The sequence below is a fragment of the Lipotes vexillifer genome, unplaced genomic scaffold, assembly GCF_000442215.2.
Source record: "Lipotes vexillifer unplaced genomic scaffold, Lipotes_vexillifer_v1.1 scaffold229, whole genome shotgun sequence".
Classification (NCBI taxonomy): Eukaryota; Metazoa; Chordata; class Mammalia; order Artiodactyla; family Lipotidae; genus Lipotes; species Lipotes vexillifer.
Genome location: NW_006771155.1, coordinates 680,605 through 704,053, shown reverse-complemented (window position 1 = coordinate 704,053; position 23,449 = coordinate 680,605). Strand labels below are relative to the sequence as shown.

Genomic DNA, 23,449 nt, shown 5'->3' with positions numbered 1-23,449 from the left:
AAATAAAAACATATGTTACGAATCATGCTGGTGATAAGCCATGACAAACGTGCCACACTGCTTCCCTCTCATCTCGTTAGAGAGTAACTGCCCAGTACTGACACCATCCACAGGATGACCTTTGCCACCTCTGTCCCCAACTGTGAGTGGAAGTGGACCTGATCGGAGGAGGAAGGGCCAGGGCCCAGGATGGCCTGGTGGACGGGGATCCACTAAGACGAACATCGCAGTCAGAGAGGCTGTCCAAGGGGACAGAAGGTACACAAGCACCCTGTTAGAGAAAAGCCAAGCGTGGCCAGCTGCACAGGTCACACGAGAGCGAGAAAACGGGAAAATCAACGTGCTGTTCCAGGGATTAAAGGGGCACGGAAAGAAGAACAGGGCCCACAGACACAGCATGTAGATAAGTTCAGAGTTTATGAACTGACCGTGGCAAAGAAGCACCTACACAGACGTGTGTACCCTACGTGATGTAGATGGGCTAATTTTCCTCACAACACTTCTGACACCACACAGGTGGGCTTCTCTCTCACCCACCAACTCTCCATCTCTCGGGACACCAAGTGGGTGTCCTACAATTCACTTAACTTCTGACAGACTGCCTGGGGTCACTGTCAGAATCCACAGGTTCAGTCCAACAAGACTGGCCCCGCTCCAGGTGCCAGCTGCACCTCCCAGGCTGCGACCTGGCCTTGTGACTGACTGGCTATGAATCTGGAGGCTCCTAGACTCCCTCCTCAGCTTCGACAATTCACCAGGAAAACTCACAGAACTCAGGAAAACAATTTACCTGTCTGCCTACCAACCGGAAGCTTTGGGCACATGAAGGTAAATAAAAGGAAAGGCTATGAAATACAGGAAACAGTTGCATGCAGTAACACTAATATATGTAAAAATAAGTCAACAGTGAACCACTGGGGGGAAAAAAAAAAAAAATATATATATATATATATATACACACACACACACACACCCAAGATGGGCATTTTTGTATTAAGAAAGAAAGCATTGTAAAATAATTCTGAATTTGTGTTGGGTGTAGATTGAGTGTACTGCTGAAAAATATTGGGTTCTTGTTTTCTGTTCTGTTTTTTTGTGTGCACATGCGTGTCTGTGTGTTTGGGTATTTTTTTCTTTAACTGACAAGCCATGTTGAGAGGTCTCGGACCACTGCTTTTCCCCTATGTGAGTCAATACACAGTGCTGCTGTGTGTGTATATTTTGTGTGTGTGTGTATTTGCTAATTTTTATTAATTCTAGTTTTTCATTAAGTGAGTTTGACTTTCTTTTCTGTAAAAAAAACAAAAACAGAAACAAAAACTGATGACTTCACTTACGGTCACCAAGTTTACTGTGAAGGTTACAACTGGGGCAACAGCCAAACAGAAGGGATGCACTGGGCAGGGCGTGAGAGGGGGCATGGATACACCACCCTCCCAGCACCTAGATGTGTTCACCAACCTGGAAGCTGTCCAAGCCCCTCGTTCAGTGGCTTTTAGGGAGGCTTCATCGCATGGGCATGACTGATTAAATCACGGGCACTGGTGGCTAGCTCAGTCTCCAGGCCCTCTGTCCTCCCCGGAGGTCTGGGATGAGGCACACGTGCCACCCTCTGGTCACGTGCTTGGCTGCTCCAGCCAACAGCCCCATCCTGAAGCTGCCGGGCGGGGGTACAGAAGCACTCTTACCGCTCCTGAGATTCCAAGGACTTTGGGAGCTGTGTGCCAGCAACCTGGGACATAGATCAAGTTATCTATGTATTTCTTATTATGCCACAGCAGAGTAAGTTTATGCTGACCCTCAAGATGAAATAATTCCCGCAGGCATTTGTGGGCCGTCGCTGCAGGGGGTTCGGCTCCGCCAGCGCCACCTCCGGGCTTCTCCTCGCCATGCCTTGGACCCTCACTCGTCTGTGCAACACCTGGTATCTCCAAACCTGCACCTTTAATCAGAGTCAAGCCTCGTCCTTGCTCCGGTCAGGATCAAATCAAACCACTTCTTAGCTAAATAGTTCTTGCCCCTGAGCAGAAAATACACAAACGAAACTTACGAAATGTCACTGCCTCACGTTCAAAAGTCAGTCCTTTGTTGAGACAACTGGGGCACTTACCTTGATCAACACCTTGCCCCCAGCGCCAGCATCTAGACCCACTACTGAATGCCTTGAATCATCGCTCAAGTGACTCTATCCTGCAGGGCTCCAGTCCTCTGCAAAATACTGAAACGAACACTTACACGCCTGCCTTCCTAACCCAGTTCCCACGAGTACTTCAAGTTCTGGCTCCCCTTTTGCACTATCTCCCTCTGACCACGCCTACCAGCACAAGAGTGTCCATCTGTACAGTATTTAATTTAAAGTAACGTGACAAAATAATTTAAGCCAGTTCTGGGCTGACATGATTCCTCTAAAACTATTTCTGTACTATATATCTCCACATAATAATGCGAAATATAACACCTCACAGGATGAACAATCTGTTAGTAAACTAATCTATCTCTGAGTCTACTAATGATTCAACTCTGCTGGCATTCAAGAAACCAAAGGGCACAAATTCACTGACTGACTACAAATGTACTGTTAAAAGAGTTGGTCCTAAGTTTTAAAAGAATATAAATAATAAACAGTGCCTAAATGCCACATTTCTTTGCTGTGGAAGCACGCTTTTTCTCACATAGGCAGAGAAAGAAATCATAACGGCCTACCTGAAGGCAGAGTTTAAAAATCAACAGTGTCTCGGTTTCCTAACAAGATGCAGAAGCAGTAGGACCGGAGCTCACCTTCTCTCATGAAAACATCAAAGTCACAACTAACTGCTGAACAACCATCCACAAAAAGGGGCCAGAACCTACCAATAAAGATAGGCTACTTCCAAAGACAAAGAGCCACAGCGAGACAGCAGGAGGGGCACATTCCTGATACAATCAAATCCCGTACCTGCTGGGTGGGTGACACAGAAAATGGAAAATAATTATATCACCGAGGTTCTCCCACAGGAGTGAGAGCTGTGAACCCCACGCCAGGCTCCCCAGTCTGGGGGTCTGGCATCAAGAGGAGAGGCCAGAGCATTCGGCTTTGAAGGCCAGTGGGGCTTGATCACAGGAACTCCACAGGACTGAGGGAAACAGAAACGCCACTCTTGGAGGGCGCACACAAGGTCTCATGCACACTGGGACCCAAGGGAAAAAGAGGTGACTTCATAGGAGCCTGGGCCAGACCTACCTGCTGGTCTTGGAGGGTCTCCTGGGGAGGGAAGGGGCATCTGTGGATCACTGTGGGGACAAGGACACTGATGGCAGAGGTACTGGGGAGCACTCATTGGCATGAGCTGTCCTGGAGGCCACCATTTTGAAGACCTGACCCCACCCAACAGCCCTTAGGATATAGTACTGGGATTCCTCAGGCCAAAAAACAAACAGGGTGGGAATACAGCCCCACCCATCTGCAGACAGATGATTTAAAGTCTCCCTGAGTCCACAGCCACCTCTAAACACAACACTTGATATGCCCTACCCACCAGAGGGACAACCCAGCTCCACTCACCAGTGGGCAGCCACCAGTCCCTCCGACCAGGAAGCCTGCACAAGCCTCTTAGACCGGCTGCACCCACAAGGTGGCACACACCAAGAGGAACTACAATCCTGCAGCCTGTGGGACTGCAAACACAGAGAGTTACACAAAATGAGACAGCAGACGAATACGTTCCAGACAAAGGAACGAGCGAAAACACCAGAAGAACAACTAAGCGAAGTGGAGACAGGAAAACACAGTAGTGACAGTAAAGATGATCCAAGACCTCGGAAAAAGAATGGAGGCAGAGACCAAGAAGATACAGGAAATGTTTAAGAAAGAGCCAAGAGATTTAAACAACAGAGTTGAACAATGAGGAAGAAAAACGGATAACTGAGCTGGAAGACAGGATGGTGTAAAGCACTGCCATGGAACAGAAAAAGGAATGTCTCAGAGACCTCTGGGACAACATTAAAAACACCAACACTCACATTATAGGGGCCACAGAAGGAGAAGAGAGAAAGAAAGGACCTGAGAAAGTATTTGAAGAGATAATACCTGAAACATTCCCTAACATGGGAACGAAAACAGTCACCCAAGTCCAGGAAGTGCAGAGTCCCATACAGGATAAACCCAAGGAGGAACACGCTGAGACACATATTAATCAAACTGCGAAAAATTAAAGGCAGAGAAAATATTAAAAGTAAAAAGGGAAAAGCAACAAATAAAATACAAGGGAATCCCCATAAGGTTATCAACTGATTTTTCAGGAGAAACTCTGCAGGCCAGAAGGGAGTGGCACAATATATTTAAAGTGATGAAAGGGAAAAACCTGCAACCAAGAATACTCTACTCAGCAAAGCTCTCATTCAGATTTGACAATCAAAAGCTACAAGAATTCAGCACCACCAAACCAGCTTTACAACAAATGCTAAAGGAACTTCTCTAGACGGAACAGAAAAAGCCACTAGAAACAAGAAAATTACTAATCGAAAAGCTCACCAGTAAAAGCAAACATAAAGGTAGGAAATCATCCACACATAAATATGATATCAAAACCAGCAATCGTGAGGAGAGTACAAATGCCGGATACCAGAAATGCACTGGAAATTAAGAGACCAGCAACTTAAAACAATCTTGTATATATATATAAAAGTCATGGGAACCGCAAACCAAAAATCTACAATAGATACACACACAAAAAAGAAAAAGCAATCCAAACGCAACATTAAAGATGGTCATCAAATCACAAAAGAATAAAAGAAGAAGGTAAGAAAAAAGACCTACAAAAACAAATCCAAAACAATTAACAAAATGGCAATAAGAACATACATGTTGATAATTACCTTAAATGTTAAGTAGATTAAAAGCTCCAACCAAAAGACACAGACTGGCTGAATGAATACAAAAACAAGACCCATACATATGCTGTCTACAAGAGAACCACTTCAGATCTAGGGATACATACAGACTGAATGTAAGGGGATGGAAAAAGGTATTCCATGAAAATGGAAATCAAAAGAAAGCTGGAGTAGTGATACTCATACCAAACAAAATAGACTTTAAAATAAAGACTGTTACAAGAGACAAAAAAGGACACTACATAATGATCAAGGGATCAATCCAAGAAGAAGATATAACAACTGTAAATATATATTCACGCAACACTGGAGCACCTCAATATATAAGGCAAATGCTAACAGCCATAAAAGGAGAAATTGACAGTAACACAGTAATAGTGGGGGACTTTAACACCCCACTTTCATCAACAGACATATCATCCAGACAGAAAATCAATAAGAAAAAACAGGCCTTAAATGACACATTAAACCAGATGGACTTGATTATGTACAGAGCACTCCATCCGAAAGCAGCAGAATACACATTCTTTTCATGGGCACATGGAACAATCTCCAGGATTAATCACATGCTGGGCCATAAATCAAGCCTCAGTAAATTTAAGAAAATTAAAATCATATCAAGCATCTTTTCCGACCACAATGCAATGAGATTAGAAATAAATTACGAGAAAAAAAACTGTGAAAACACAAACACATGGAGGCTAAACAATATGTTACTAAACAACCTAATGGATCACTGAAGAAATCAAAGAGAAAATCAAAAACTACCTAGAGACAAATGAAAACAAAAGTACAACGATCCAACACCTATGGGACGCATCAAAAGCAGTTCTAAGAGGGACAATCTTACCTCAGGAAACAAGAAAAATCTCAAATAAACAACCTAACCATACACCTAAAGAAACTAGAGAAAGAAGAAGAAAACCCAAAGTTAATAGAAGGAAAGAAACCATAAAGATCAGAGCAGAAATAAATGAAATAGAGACGAAGAAAACAAAAGGAAAGATCAATGAAACTGAAAGCTGGTTCTTTGAAAAGGTAAACAAAACTGATAAACCTTCGGCCAGACTCATCAAGAAAAAGATGGAGAGGGCTCAAATCAATAAAATTAGAAATGACAAAGGAGAAGTTACAATGGCCACTACAGAAATACAAAGGATCGTAAGAGACTACTACAAGCAACTATATGCCAATAAAACAGACAACCTAGAAGAAATGGGCAAATTTCTATAAAGGTACAATCTTCCAGGACTGAACCAGGAAGAAATAGAAAATATGAACAGACCAATCACAAGTACTGAAATTGAAACTGTGATTAAAAAACTTCCAACAAACAAAAGGCCAGGACCACATGGCCTCACAGGCAAATTCTATCAAACATTTTCATGAGAGTTAACACTTATCCTTCTGAAACTCTTCCAAAAAACTGCAGAGGAAGGAACACTCCCAAGTTCATTCTACAAGGCCACCGTCACCGTGATACTAAAACCAGACAAAGATACCACAAAAAAAAGAAAATTACAGGCCAATTATCACTAAAGAACATACATGCAAAAAATCCTGAACAAAATACTAGCAAACCAAACCCAACAATACATTAAAAGGATCATACACCATGATCAAGTGGGATTTATCATAGGGATGCAAGGATTTTTCAATATCCGCAAATCAATTAGTGTGGCACACATTAACAAATTGAAGAATAAAAACCATATGATCATCTCAAAAGATGTAGAAAAAGCTTTTGACAAAATTTACGATAACCCATTTATAATAAAAACTCTCCAGAAAGTGGGCATAGAGGGAATGGAACCTACCTCAGCATAATAAAGGCCACATATGACAAACCCACAGCTAACATTCTCAATGGTAAAAAGCTGAAAGCATTTTCTCTAAGATCAGGAATAAGACAAGGATGTCCACTCTCACCACTTTTATTCAACATAGTTTTGGAGGTCCTGGCCACAGCAATCAGAGAAGAATGAATGAATGAATGAATGAATAAAAGGAATCCAAAATAAATAAATGGAATCCAAATTGGAAAAGAAGTAGTAAAACTGTCACTGTTTGCAGATGACATGATACTATACATAGAGAATCCTAAAGATGCCACCAGAAAAATACCAGAGCTCATCAAGGAATTCGGTAAAGTTGCAGGATACAAAATTCATATGCAAAAATCTCTTGCATTCCTATACACTAACAACAAAATATCAGAAAGAGAAATTAACAAAACAACCCCATTTACCCTTGCAACAAAACAAATAAAATATCTAGGGTTAAGCCTACCTAAGGAGGCAAAAGACCTGTACTCTGAAAACTATAAGACACTGATGAAAGAAACTGAAGATGACACAAACAGATAGAAAGATATACCATGCTCTTGGGCTGGAATAATCAATACTGTCAAAATGACTATACTACCCAAGGCAATCTATGGATTCAATGCAATCCCTATCAAATTACCAATGGCATTTTTCACAGAACCAGAACAATAAATTTTAAAATTTATATGGAAACACAAAAGACCCCAAATAGCCAAAGCAATCCTGAAAAAGGAAAACGGATCTGGAAGAATCAGACACCCTGACTTCAGACTATACTACAAAGCTACAGTCATCAAAGCTATACGATACTGGCACAAAGACAGACTTGTAGATCAAAGGAACAGGATAGAAAGCTCAGAAATAAACCCAAGCACTTATGGTCAATTATTCTATGACAAAGGAGGCAAGACAATACAAATGAGAAAATACAGTCTCTTCAATAAGTGGTGCTGGGAATACTGGACAGCTACATGTAAAAGAATGAAATTAGAACATTTTTTAACACCATATACTAAAATAAACTCAAAATGGATTAAAGACCTAAATGTAAGACCCGATACTATAAAACTCTTAGAGGAAAACATAGGAAGAATACTCTTTGACATAAATCACAGCAATAGCACAGCAATATCCTAGAGTAATGAAAATAAAAACAAAAATAAACAAACGGGACCTAATGAAACTTTAAAGCTTTTGCACAGCAAAGGAAACCACAAACAAAATGAATAGACAACCCACAAAATGGGAGAAAATACTTGCAAATGATGCAACAGACAAGGGATTAATCTCCAAAATATACAAACAGCTCATGCAGCTCTCTATCAAAAACACAAACAACCCATTCAAAAAATGGGAAGATCTAAACAGATATTTCTCCAAAGACGACATACCATTGGCCACGAAAAGATGCTCAACATCATTAATTATTAGAGAAATCAAAACTACAATGAGGTATCACCTCACACCAGTCAGAATGGCCATCATCAAAAAGTCTACAAACAATAACTGCTGGAGAGGGTGTGGTGAAAAGGGAACCCTCTTGCACTGCTGGTGGGAATGTAAATTGGTGCAACCACTATGGAGAACAGTATGGAGGTTCCTTAAAAAACTAAAAATAGAGCCACCATATGATCCAGCAATCCCACTCCTGGGCATATATCTGGAGGAACTCATTCTTCAAAAAAGGTACATGCAGCCCAATATTCATTGCAGCACTATTTACAATAGCCAAGGCATGGAAGCAACCTAAGTGTCCACTGACAGATGAATGGATAAAGAAGACGTGGCATATATATACAATGGAATATTACTCAGCCATTTAAAAAAATGAAATGACATTTACAGCAACATTGATGGACCTAGAAATTATCATACTAAGTGAAGTACGTCAGACAGAGACAAATTTCATATATCACTTATATGTGGAATCTAAAAAAATTATATAAATGAACGTATTTACAAGACAGAAACAGACTCACAGACTTAGAGAATGCCCTATGGTTGCCAGAGGGGAAAGGTGTGGGGGGAGGGAAAGATTGGAAGGTCGGGATTACCATGTACCCATCACTATGTCTAAAATGGATAACCAACAAGGACCTACTGCATGCATAGCACAGGGGACTCCGCTCAATACTCTGTAATAACCTACATGGGAAAAAAGTCTGGAAAAGAATAGATACGTGTATACGTATAACTGAATCACTGTGCTGTCACCTGAAACTACCTCAACATTGTAAATCAACTGTACTCCAATAAAAAACAAAAATTTTTTTTAAACTCAACAGTTTCTTAAAAGATGGCTGCCTCCTACTCCCACCAACACAGAAAACAGTTCTCAGAAATCTGTGGACCCAGTTACTGGAACCACCATGTCAAGTAAGAGGATAAAGCAAGTACCACTAATAACGAACTAAAGCAAGCAGTCAAGCTATCAACTCCCCATTACAGACCCAAAGGTTAACACAGCAGATGTATGCATGATCTTCAGAAGGCGCTCCAAGAAGACAGCATTTGTTCTTGGCCATTTGGAAAGTACTGCTATCTCTAGGTGGAGAGAATAGCCTATTTCTTTAGAAGAATTAATTTCAACTATAAATCCAAATGGCTTTAATATAAAAAACTGTCCCAGGAATCAGGGATGTGGCTCTGTCCTAGCAGGATAAATTCACAGCTTTCAACTATAAACTAGAAATCCAAATTGCTTTGATATAAAACACTGTCCCAGGAATCAGGGATGTGGCTGTGTCCGAGCAGGATAAATTCACAGCTTTCAGCATGTTTCCATCAGCTGTCAACTTTGGAGTAACAGAGCTGTCCACAGGATTCCTAAAACAGCCTGAAAACACTAAGCGAAATAAGACACAAATGAACCTACCTACAAAATAGAAACAGACTCATAGACATGGAGAACAGACTTGTGGTTGCCAAGGGGGCGGGGATTGGGGAGGGGGTGGACTGGGAGGTTGGGGTTAGCAGATGTAAGCTGTTACATACAGGATGGATAAACAACAAGGTCCTACTGTACAGCACAGGGAACCATATTCAACATCCTGTGATGAACCATAATGGAAAAGAATATCAAAAAGAATGTATATGTATAACTGAGTCACTTTGCTGTACAGCAGAAATGAACACACTATAAATCAACTATACTTCAATTTTTTAAAATTATAAGAAACCGGGGCTTCCCTGGTGGTGCAGTGGTTGAGAGTCCGCCTGCAGATGCAGGGGACACGGGTTTGTGCCCCAGTCCAGGAAGATCCCACATGCCGCGGAGCGGCTGGGCCCGTGAGCCATGGCCGCTGAGCCTGCGCGTCCGGAGCCTGTGCTCCGCAACGGGAGAGGCCCACATACCACAAAAAAAAAAAAAAAAAGATAACTTATGGGACCTATAGGATAATATCAAGTGAAATAACACTGCATTATAGGGGTCCCAAAAGGAGAAGAGAAAAAGGGGCAGAAAAGTTATCTGAGTGAGGGGCCCACATACCACAAAAAAAAAAAAAAAAAAGAAAAAAATTATAAGAAACTGGATTGTCCACCGATTTAATTTATTCAGCACCTGTAGCAACTGGAGGTGATTTTAACATAACTTGGATTTTAATTCGGTGTAAGTCCGAACATTAATTTTTGACCACAAGTATTCATGTGAGTACTGGCTTCCTGGTAAATTTTTTAGTTAAATATTTTTTTCTCTTTTTAATATTAAAACCATAAGCTTTTCTTTTCACACAGACTGTTAAAAAAAGATCTGGAGAGGTGGTCTAATTCATCCTTTATCAAAATAAGTAATGTTTTCCAAAGGTACAAAACTTTTCAACTTAATATACAATAGGCTCCTTAATCTGAGCATTTACTCTTTTACCTAAAAGGATATTTCCCCCTCAAAAATGGCAATATGGGTTAAAGTATTTTCCAGTTGAATTTATACTAAAAAAAAAAAATCATTCATATAATGCAACTAGATTATATATATATATATATATATATATTTTTTTTAAGGTCGGTGAAGTATATTTCCGTTAATAGAAAACAGAGTTAAGGCAGCCCCATCTATATCTGGACTAAAAGGCCCTTTGCTCACTAAAGTTTTCTAGCTATATTTTTTACGTTGTTTTTCATTTTCTTTGAACCACAGAAAGGATGCTTATTTCCCCAAAACGGCATTTGCTGACCTACTTCAGTTCAGGGAGTCTGCTGAAGATCTCTTTGCGGCTTAGTTCAGAAATCCCATTTCCAAGAAATATTTTTGTTCCATCAAATTCTTTGGCTCCTTTCTTACATTTGCCTTTAATATCAGAGTACACGGAAACAACATCTCCACCTTTCATAACTAGAGAAAGAAGAAAATCATATCACACTGATCTATCTGTACTTTAGCAGAATAGTGAAAATTCTTTAAGTCTTCAAGCTTTAAGACTGGGGATGCCTTAGGGGCATCAGTAGTGGGCATGAAGCAGACTGACCCATCTCACTGTAACCCCTAATAGAAAATGTAACTTTTTACTTTCAAACATTTGCCAACAATAAATCGAACTGATGCTTTTTCTTCCCTAGGAAAACAAAGATACAGAACAGTCTTCAAAACATCTGACCTCAGCTGGAAGTCTTTAGCTGAGCAGAAAAGGAAGGATATCTTCTATTTAAATTATTTTTCCCAAACCTAACATTCCCTAAGAGAGTAAATTAAGAATACTAAGATTCATCCCAATATTTAAAACTCTAGGCTCCAAATGTTCCCCTCACAAATGACAGGACAGCAGCCTGAGGTTTTAGGGCAACAGAGTAAAGAATACAAAACAAAATTTCACTGACATCTTACGCTCTATTCATCAGTCCTGATCCTGTAAACATCAGCACACACGTCCTCAAAGGGAATAAAAGAAATGGGCACAAAACCCATATACGGATGCCTAACTTGTTAGTCCTTATCAGATATATCTCTCAACCGGCTATATTAAATGCAAAACTTGGAAAATATCTTTATTAAAGTAAATCTGAAATATATCTGAGTGATGATTTAATAAGTTTTCCATTTGATGATACACATAAATTTTAGTGGCTGTTCTACAGAGAAACCTAAACATTATACTCACATTTTGAGGCTGACACGATTCCTGGAACATAGACGTGGGCTCCTCGTAAGACTGCATTGCCACACTGGGCTCCAACAATAACTTCACAGGGCTGTTGTTTTATATTATTCCTAGGAAAGCAAGATGAGAGAAAGTGAACAGGGATACACCTCCAATGCCTATCAACCTTTTCAGTGTTTCAACCTGAACCCTAAGTAAATAACCTCTTTGGTCTTCACCGTCCCATGGGAATGCCACTAATGAATAAATGAGAAAAAGCTGAAGAAAGATAAATACGGAAGAAATATTTTTTTTTTTTTTTAATTACAAAGAAGATGGACACTTGAGAAAAAGAAAACAGAAAGAGGATCCTATTGCAAGATAGTAAGTGGCACCAAAAACTGCTTCATCAAATACAACAAACTAGTGAATATAACAAAAAAGGCAGCAGACGCACAGATATAGAGACCAAAGTAGTGGCTACCAGTGGGGAGAGGGGAGGGGGAGGGGCAAGAAAGGAGTAGGGGACTCACAGGTACAAACTATTATGTATAAAATAAGCTACAAGGATCTATTATATGATACAGGGAATATAGCCAATATTGTTTTCTTTATTGGTCTAGTTGATTTACAATATGTTGAGTTACTTTCAGGTGTACAGCGAAGTGATTCAGTTTTACATAGATAGATATATATATTTCTTTTTCAGATTCTTTTCCTATATAGGTTATTACAAGATATTGAATATAGTTCACTATGCTATACAGTAGGACCTTGTTGTTACCTATTTTATATGCAGCAGTGTGTATCTGTTCACCCCAAACTCCTGACTTATCCCTCGCCCACCCCATTTCCCCTTTGGTAACCATAAATTTGTTTTCTATGTCTCTAAGTCTATTTCCATTTTGTAAATAAATTCATTTGTATCATTTTTTTTTTAGATTCCACATGTAAGTGATATCATATGGTATCTGTCTTTCTCTTCCTCACTTCACTTAGTATGATAATCTCTAGGTCCATCCATGTTGCTGCAAATGGCATTATTTCAGCAAAATAGCCAATGGTATAGCCAATATTTTATAACTATAAATGGAGCATAACCTTTAAAAATTGTGAATCACTATACTGTACACCTGTAACTTATACTGTACATCAGCTATACCTCAATTTAAAAATAATTAGGCAGGATTGAGGTCACAGGAGATGACACAGGGTAGAACAGGAAAAGGGACCTCTTGGGGCCCAGCCTAGTATCTGCCATCACCAGCTCTGATGCATTTCATGTTAGAATGGACATGATCAAGTGTTTCTATTCTAATCACCCAATGAAGCTTTATGTGGATTAAAATCACAACCCGCAAAGGAAAAAAAAAAAAATTGCTTCATCATTTAACAAGCATTGCTGTTTCATAACAGCATTAGGAGAGAAGAGAAATAAAGTCCCTACCTTCAAAGACTAAAACAAACAACATACAAGGAATTCAAAAGTGTTTCTAAAGTGGCAGATTGGTGCACAGTAAGTTATTAATATTTTAAACTAGACAAAGGTAAGTCTTCTTTTCTTCCTTTGCTATCCAGCTTTTGTGAGTGTTCTCCAAATTCTCACCTCCCATCCATTCCTCAAATCACTGAAGCCTGGGTCTCACTTCCAACACTCAGAGCGGCCTTTTTCAAAGGTCAGAAGTGCCTATGTGATTACCCCAAACAAACATCTTGAGCACTGCAAGTCTGATGGGCTTCCCTGGTTGGCAACATTTCACATGTGCTGTCATAAGTCCTTGCTGGGGGGAATTAAGTGCGTTTTCTTCCCATGACTCCAAATGATCAAACCTCAGTAAACTTCTCAGCTTTATCCTCCTTCCTGGTCCCACACTCTTACTGCCCATTCTCTAGCTATCTCTAGAAGAGGTTCATTCCCCCAGGTTCTAAAGCATGCCAAGCAGCTCATCTCACTCTGAATCCTAAACCTTGGCAATCTCATGATTTCAATAATCACAAAAATTACCCACATATTTTTTTTTAATTTTATTGAAGTATATTTGATTTACAATGTTGTGCTAATTTCTGCTGTGCAGCAAAGTGACTCAGTTATACACATACATATCCTTTTTCATATTCTTCTCCATTATGCTTTATCAGAGGATACTGAATATAACTCCCTGTGCTATACAGTAGGACCATGTTATTTTTCTTTAAACATGTTATTAACACGGCACATTTTTTTTTAACACAGGTTATTAGTCATCCATTTTATACACATCAGTGTATACACGTCAACCCCAATTGCCCAATTCGTCACACCACCACCACCACCACACCCCGCCACTTTCTCCCCTTGGTGTCCATACGCTTGTTCTCTACATCTGTGTCTCAATTTCTGCCCTGCAAACCAGTTCATCTGTACCATTTTTCTAGGTTCCACATACATGCGTTAATATACGATATTTGTTTTTCTTTCTGACTTACTTCACTCTGTATGACAGTCTCTAGATCCATCCATGTCTCAACAAATAACCCAATTTCGTTCCTTTTTATGGCTGAGTAATATTCCATTGTATATATGTACCACAACTTCTTTATCCATTCGTCTGTCGATGGGCATTTAGGTTGCTTCCATGTCCTGGCTATTGTAAATAGTGCTGCAATGAACATTGGGGTGCATGTGTCTTTTTGAATTATGGTTTTCTCAGGGTATATGCCCAGTAGTGGGATTCCTGGGTCATATGGTAGCTCTATTTTTAGTTTTTTAAGGAATCTTCATACAGCTCTCCATAGTGGCTGTACCAATTTACATTCCCACCAACAGTGCAAGAGGGTTCCCTTTTCTCCACACCCTCTCCAGCATTTGTTGTTTGTAGATTTTTCGATGATGCCCATTCTAAATGGTGTGAGGTGATACCTCATCGTAGTTTTGATTTGCATTTCTCTAGTAAATAGTGATGTTGAGCATCCTTTCATGTGTTTCTTGGCCATCTGTATGTCTTCTTTGGAGAAATGTCTATTTAGGTCTTCTCCGATTTTTGGATTGGGTTGTTTGTTTTTTTAATATTGAGCTGCATGAGCTGTTTATATATTTTGGAGATTGATCCTTTGTCCATTGATTCGTTTGCAAATATTTTCTCCCATTCTGAAGGTTGTCTTTTTGTCTTGTGTATGGTTTCCTTTGCTGTGCAAAAGCTTTGAAGTTTTATTAGGTCCCATTTGTTTATTTTTGTTTTTATTTCCATTACTCTAGGAGGTGGATCAAAAAAGATCTTGCTGTGATTTATGTCAAAGAGTGTTCTTCCTATGTTTTCAGGACCTTGTTATTATCCCACATATTCTAATGATTAGCCTTTCCAGACTGATTACCTGCAGGTAGCTATAAATACACATCCCACATTTATTTCAAACTCAACAAGTCCTGAACAATGTTATGGTTCTCTGACCCACTCCTCAAATCCTTAGTAACACCGCAATGCCTTTCATCCTCCTATGTTTCCAGTCTTAAACAAAGTGCCATTATCTATCTGAATAGCCAGACTGGAAAGCCTGGCATCATCTTAAATCTCTTCTTTCTAAAACTTCTAACATTCACTGAGTTACCAAGTGATGCCACCTCTAATTCTCTGACAGGTCTTCCGGGCCCATCCCCTGACATCAGACGTGCATCACCTCTTAACCTGATCACTGAGATAGCTTCCACGTTTTATCTTTGGTGGCTTTCAGATCCTCCTGATGTCTCTGGTGTTCTTCAGTTCCATTCTGAAGTACCTAGATATGGATTTATCTTTACTTTTGGCTTCAGACACTGTATTTCTTAAATCTGACTTTCATCAATTCTGGAAAATTCTGTGTCATTATATTTTTGAATATTGTCTTTCCCCATTATTTCTAATCTATACATCTGGGACTCATTAGAAATGCGCAGTGCCTTCTCATTCTTCTTTCCAGGACTCAGTTTCATACTTTCAACTGCTTTACCTTCTTTACCTGCTGCATTCTGGGTAATTGCCTATGAGTCATCTTCTAGTTCATTAATTCTCTCATCTGTTGGGTCTAATCTTCAGTTTAGCTCATTGAATGAGTTTTTAATTTTAATATTTATATTTCTAGAAATTCTTCTTCTTTTTTTCCCTCTTAGGGTCTTTTATGTTTTAGACTCTTCCTTTGTTTTTTATCATTTCAAGGAGACTTATTTTAGAGTCTCTACCAGTTAGCTCTATTTGCTACAGTTCTGAGGGAATCTAATGCCTTCAGTTTGTTGTATAAACTGGTCCTCACTAGTGGTGGTTTGATTCCTAGTGCACCTTCTAACTATGAGAAAGGTGCATGGCCTGGGCTGACAGGTGTCACTCCAGAGTGGTTTCAAGCATCCCAGGAACTGGCTTAGGATCCAATTTTTATGTTAATTTCCCAAACTGCAGGTTTCCAGACCACTTGGGTGGTATGAATTTGAATTCCAAGCCCTTATAGGTATGAAACCTCTGAGTTCTGCATCTCAGAGATTTTTTTTCCTCCAACTAAAACCTCCAAGGCAAAAGAGATCCAACTCCTAATTACTGCCTTGTACTGACTGCTGGATGTTTCTCACCTCCTAGCACCAGAATCCTCCTGTTAAAACCAAACAGCCCCCCAGGGACTTCCCTGGTGGCACAGTAGTTAAGAATCCGCCTGCCAATGCAAGGGACTGCATTGAGTTCAAGCCCAGATCCGGGAAGATCCCACATGCCGCAGAGCAACTAAGCCTGTGCGCCACAACAACTGAGTCTGTGCTCTAGAACCTGCGAGCCACAACTACCGAGCCCACGTGCCTAGAGCCCATGCGCCACAACAAGACAAGCCACCGCAATGAGAAGCCCGTGCACCGCAATGAAGAGTAGCCCCCTCTCACCACAACTAGAGAAAGCCCGTGTGCAGCAAAAGACCCAATGCAGCCAAAAATTAATTAAATTTTTTTAAAAAGCCAAAGCCCTTAAATTCAGGGGACCAAGCATCTTCTCCCTCAAATCCCCCAACCCTTAATCTTAGCTCACACACTTACTGCTGTTTTCAGTTACTCTTCATTCTAACCACTGAATATTTCACTTACGTTCTTAATCACTCCACTGTGCATTTTATGACCTAGTTTTTAGTCAGTATTCCTAGTCCTATGTAGCAGAAACATCCTCAAGTTATCTAGTTCACCGTATTGCTGGGAATAAAAGACTGAATTGTTCCCTAACTTGGCTCCAGTTTTGCAATTCATCTTCTTTTGAAAAAAGTGTTTAAGCTTTTTTGGCTGTAACCCAGGGTAAGAAATGCACTTAAATCACATCCCAGTACACGTGTGTATATACACACATACATTTATAGCACACATTTCACAAAATACCTTACTATGTACAATCCAATATATTATAAAATACCCCATTTCTTTTTTCAAAAAAAGCCCATAGGGCTTCCCGGGTGGCGCAGTTGTTGAGAGTCCGCCTGCCGATGCAGGGGACGCGGGTTCGTGCCCCGGTCCGGGAAGATCCCACATGCCGCGGAGCAGCTGGGCCCGTGAGCCATGGCCGCTGAGTCTGGAGCCTGTGCTCCACAACAGGAGAGGCCACAACAGTGAGAGGCCCGCGTACCGCCAAAAAAAAAAAAAAAAAAAAAAAAAAAGCCCATAAAAAACCAATTAAATTGATTTCACAACCTACTAATGGGTCACGATCTTCATGCAGTTTGAAAAACATACCTTTATGCTACTACCAGTATCATGACTGTCATAAAAATTATTTGGCTCCTATATTCTATGCAAAAAACACTCCTTACTTTAAAAAGCAAAAACCCTTTACATTTCACATGTACCTCTCCTAACTATTTCAGCATCTTCTTTCACCCATCTGAGAACTGATTAGCCAAACCTGATCACTTTTGTCATGAACCACCAACTATTTTCACACCTCTGTACTTTTTGCATATGTTCTCTATCTCACATACCCTTACCTACTTTATCTCCTCATCCACCCAATTCTCACTCACCTTCAAGGCTCAGATGAAGTTAGATCTATTTGGAGAAAATCTTTACCCACTTCTTCGCACTCAGCCCTGCTTCTTCCATGCTCTAAAGGTATTTAATTCATACCCCTACCATGGCATCTATTGCGGTTTGACTTGTACCAATATTCCCTGCTTTTAGAAACTATGTTTCATCCATCTTTATAACGTCTTTGGGTCTCACACATAGCACCAATTCAAAAAATATCTTGTGAAATGGAACCTTGTAGTGTTAATCAGAAAGTTTTTATGAGAATAACCATTTCATGGTGAGAAGAGAATGGGAGACCACAAAGGTGAGTCTTAACACAGTGGGCCAGAACTGCTATCCTTTCTTTGGAAGGCCTGGTGACACGGCTGGTCCTCGGCTAGTGTTTTGGAACTTAGAATCAGAGGAGTTCCCACTATGAACTTATGATAAGGGTAGTTCACTGTGCCTACACTGTTTGTAACAATGTATTTGTAAACAAATAATATGGTTTATGGTGGACACTGAGTTTCCTTCTGGGAGGCTGGAATCTGGGTACATACCAGGCAGGAGGTACCCACACAACCTGCCCTGAATGAAAATCCTGGATGCCGTGTCTCATTACAACTTCCCTGGCTGGTGACATCTCACATATATGTTGTCAAGCTCGTTTACTGAGGGAGTTAAGTGCACTCTGTATGACTCCACTGGAAAAAGACCCTACAGCTTGCAAATGGTTTTCCCTAGACCTCATCGCATGCACCTTTTATTTTGCTGATTTTCCTTCAGATTCTTTCACTGATTAAATCACAGGCACGCATTCGATTACACGCTGAGTCCTCCTAGGCAATCACAGAGCTGGGGAGTGGTCTTGGGGATCCCTCAACACAAGAAGTAATTGTATAAAAATGTAAGATAGCATATGCAAGTGTCAAGGTGTATGTCAGCTTCACTGAAATTTTAGCAAGGAAATGTGGAAGTTGACATAGGGCCATAAAAAATACTAAAAAGCCTGATTTTTATGGAACTGTTTCTAAATAAAGGAGTGAAGCAACATTAAAGAAAGATGATTTTCCAATTGAACAGTAATAAAGATTGGAGGAAAAATAGTAATAAGGTATTTAATTGCACACAGCCAAAAATAAATAGTAAAATAAATAAATAGTAAAATGGTCATGGGGGGAGAAGAATGATAAATTGGGAGGTTGGGATTGACATACACACACCACTATATAGAAAACAGCACTAATAAGGACCTACTTATACACAGGGAACTCTACGCAATACTCTGTAATGACCTACATGGGAAAAGAATCTAAAAAAGAGTGGATACATGTATATGTATACCTGATTCACTGCGCTGTACAGCAGAGACTAACACAACATTGTAAATCAACTATACTCCAATAAAAAAAAAAAAAAACTCTTGTATTGGGAGTGGGGGGGGAATGAATTAGGAGTTTGGGATTAACATATACACACTACTGTATATAAAACAGACAACCATCAAGGCCTACTGTACAGCACAGGGAACTATACTCAATATTTTGTAACAGCTTATAAGGGAAAAGAATCTGAAAAGGAATATTTAACTGAGTCACTTTGCTGTACACCTGAAACTAACCACACACTGTAAATCAACTATAATTTGATAAAAAAAAAATAAAAAATAAAAAATAAAAAATACTCTTGTATGAAGAGAAGCCTGGCATTCAATTTTCTCTAAGTTTTTCAATAAAGTTCACACTGATACCATCAAAATCAGCATTACAACCTTATGTTCAATCTAATTACCAGTGATAAAACCTTCCTAACATTAAAATATATTTGATCAGTAAATTAAATAGCATGTTAAATAAAATGAGGGAACCTGAATTTTATGGTGAAAAATTACTTTTTAAATTGTTTACTGCCTAAAAATAGTTTAACCTATGTTTTGATATCTTAAATAACTGGATGATGCTGAGCTTCTAGTAAAAGATTAGTCAAAGAGTAAAAGTATAAATATATTCCTTTTTCTAAAGCCCACCGAAATGGGGAAAGAAAAACCTGAAAGAAAATTCCATTTGCAAGAAAACTAAGAAACAGCTATTACCCCAATGATTAAGAATAATTAGCTAACACAGTAAAATTTGGATCAAACCTAGTTCCTCAACAGGGTATGAATGCTTCTGAAAAAGGAAAGGCCTCTGGGTGCCTAAACAAATATTTACTGCTTAGATCCAGGACCAGAGGGTCAGACAGAAAAAAGGAGAATCTGGGACTGTCTTGTCAGTGTCCTGTTCCCTGCAGATAAAGATGAAAGAGGACTGGACTGGCAAAATTGGCACAAGCAGACAATCTGTGTTTTCTGGAACAAAACTGGACAAACTGCCTAGAAGTAGGTAAGGGAAGAGAAGGGAAAGCGCAAACAACTCTGTCACTCCTCCCCTGAGTTCACTAAGCGTAAACAAAAATTAAAGCCCCCAACAAAAAAGCTATGAGCTGGACCCCCTCACAGAGCCTTAGTCTTCTTCAGCTCAGCTCACCAGTACTAGAGTTGTGCCATAGGAAAGACCTGGTGAACGTATTTCTGAAAGACACATCTGATGAGTTGTCTAGGTATACACTTGACCTGAAGTGCAAACCAGGTGAATCTATGTGAAAGTTTTCATTCAAGGATTCATTCAAACTGGGAACTATGTGTAGATACAGATGGCCCTGTCTACCCTCAGGTTCTGCATCCATGGATTCAACCAACCGCAGACAAAAAAACATTCTTAATTCCAGAAAATTCCTAAAAGCAAAACTTGAATTTGCTGTGCACTGGCAACTACTTACATAGTATTAAGTATTGTAAGTAATCTAGAAATGATTTAAAGCATACTGATGTGCATGAGTTATATGCAAACACTACACCATTTTATATGAGACTTGAGTATCTGTGATTATTGGTATGTTGGGAGGGAGCGCAGTATCCTGGAACCAATCTCCCATGGATACCGGGGGACGTCCGTAGTACTAAACAAAGTTGTAATAAACAAAAGGCAGTACACAAAATGTACAGACCAAAAAAGGGCAGAATTTCAAATAACCTCTCTATAGTTTCAAAGAAAAAAGAATCTTACAAAAGGGATATAATAACAACAAGATTAAATAAATAAAGAACAAAAGTGAACTAGCCAAACTCAGCTAGTAAATCCTCTGAAATTAAAGAGTTAATGTAACAGGCTTGCAACAGCTATTCTTAGAAAGGCCTGCTTGGAAGGTTGGCCCTCGGCCAGCATCTGGAAACTTGACTGCCAAACAGTTCCCAGCACTGATATAAAACCACCTCTTAAGAGTGAATTACTGTTCCTAAACTGTTCATCCAAGCTGTGTGGTTATGCTGAACACCTGCTTTCCTTTTGGGAGCCTGGAATTTCATTACATGCCAGGCAGAGGGCGCCCAGATGACCAGCACCCAACTAAAACCTTGGGTGCTGGTTCTCTAATGGGCTCCTCTCATAGACAATGATTCTATGCATGTACACAACTGACTGCTGGAAGGATGAAGCCTGTCCTGGTAGCTCCATGGGGAGAGACTCCTGGAAGCTTGCACCTGTTTTCCTCCAGACTTTACCCCGCATGCCTTTTCCCTCTGCTGATTCTGCTTTTGTAGCCCTTTCGTGTAATAAATCCCCGCCATGAGCCTGACTAGATGCTGAGTCCTGTGAGTCCCTCCAGCCCATCACAAGACCCTGGGCTGTCTGGGGGTGTCCCAAAACAGGGAGCACCTATACTGGAAAACCAACACACAGACTACCAGTGTCCTCCTAACAGAGAGGGCAGGAATATGTAGCAGAAAAATATTCAAAGAACTACCAGAAGACCTGTAATTTAAAAACTACATTGCATTTCAATGAAAACTAAGGAGAATAATTATTATTATTATAAATATCAATAACAATTATATTATTATTATTATAAGGTATATCCCAGTGAAGTTTCTAAAGTCCAGTGCCTAAGAATCCCATAGATCTCCAAGTGAAAAATCAAGATTCTGTTGTAAAAGGGGAAAAATATTTTTTGGCCTCAGATTTCTTCATAGCAACACGTGAGGCCCTAAGATTGGAGAAGCGGCGTCTACAAAGCGCTGAGGGAAATGACCTGTGACTTGAAACGACTATAATCAGCCTATGAGTTGTTGTTTAAATATAAAGGCAACAAGCAATTCTCAAGCGAGAAAGGAAACAGAGCATACAAGAGACATACTTGGGGGAAGGGAAGCTGGTGCTGGAGACCTGCTACATGACGCTATTCCATCAACCAAGAGATCAATTAAGATAAAGAACTCAGAAATAAACTACCAACAGGGCTACAAGCAAGCACTGCATTCATTTGAATTATGCTTGTAGAATAAAAATGTTACAAAGCTTTACATTGTTAAGAAACTAACAGTAAATAAAAATTGGTTGGTGGAGGTTTTAGGGCAAATTTAAGCATAAGAATTTCTTCAATTTTCATAGTGGAAAGTCAAAAGATACCTGATAAAAGTGATGATGAGTTTAAAAGACAAAAAAGAGCCGAACTGCTCCTTTTAGAAAAGAAAGGTAGGTATATGAATCCACAATCCTAAAAGATTTCTTAGTGCTTTCCTGTAGTAACTCACTGTTTGTGTTTTATAGTTCACTAATGCTTTCACTTTTTTAAACTTTTTATTCACCTTCGGCTGCATTTTTGGTCTTCGTTGCTGCACGCAGGCTTTCTTTAGTTGGAGTGAACGGGAGCTCCTCTTTGTTGCAGTGCTCAGGCTTCTCTTGTTGTGGCGCACAGGATCTAGGCACATGGGCTTCAGTAGTTGTGGCGCACGGGCTTAGCTGCTCTGCAGCATGTGGGATCTTCCCAGACCAGGTCTCAAACCCATGTCCCCTGCACTGGCAGGCGGATTCTTAACCACTGCACCACCAGGGAAGTCCCCACTAATGTTTTAATGAGTAGTTTAGCTCACTACAAAGAACAGATGAAAGGATTATTACATAGCCAGTAAAAAGAATGAAATAATCTTATATAGGATTATGGAAAACTATGGCGTCCACAGTACATTCTGAAATGAATCACAGGTCTCAAAAGACCTGTGACTGTGATCAACTGTAGTAACTAACTGGTTTAAAACTAGGAGATGAAAGAAATCAGAACAGTGGTTTCCTGGTAGGGGGGCAGAATGCAGAGAATTTTCTGGGTGATGGAAATGGTGTATATCTTGATGGGGGTGAGTCTTGACTACACAGTTGTATGAATTTACCAAAACTCAGCAAATAGTACACTTAATTAAGATCTCTGCATTTCACTAATGCAAATTTCCCTTTAACAAAGAGCTAGAAGAAGGAGTTTACAAAGTCAGGACTTGCCTGGTGGTCCGGTGGTAAAGAATCCGCCTTCCAACACAGGGGACGCGGTTTCAATCCCTGGGTGGGGAACTAACATCCCACGTGCCGCAGGGCAACTAAGCCCACGTGCCACAACTACGGAGCTGACACACCTCAACGAGAGCCCGTGTGCTGCAAACTACAGAGCCCACGCACCACAACTACAGAGAAGCCCCCATGCTGCAACAAAAGATCCCGCGTGCCGCAACTAAGACCCGACACAGCCAAAAAAGAAAAAAAGCAAGTTTACAAAATCAATTTTTTTAATTGCAGAAGTAATATGTGCTTATGGTAAAAAAAAAAAAAAAAAAAAAAAAA

The 23,449-nt window shown here is 39.9% G+C and overlaps 1 protein-coding gene across 1 annotated transcript in view; it reads right to left on the bottom strand.

Annotated features, from left to right (window-relative positions):
* NSUN6 (NOP2/Sun RNA methyltransferase 6) overlaps positions 1 to 23,449 on the bottom strand; it is a 72,095-nt gene that overhangs the window by 40,530 nt on the left and 8,116 nt on the right. Inside the window, exons 4-5 of the mRNA XM_007446559.1 lie at positions 11,792 to 11,901; positions 10,875 to 11,028 (exon numbers count right to left, since the gene is read on the bottom strand). Coding sequence (XP_007446621.1) covers positions 10,875 to 11,028; positions 11,792 to 11,901 — 264 coding nt within the window. The remainder of the gene's footprint in view (positions 1 to 10,874; positions 11,029 to 11,791; positions 11,902 to 23,449) is intronic.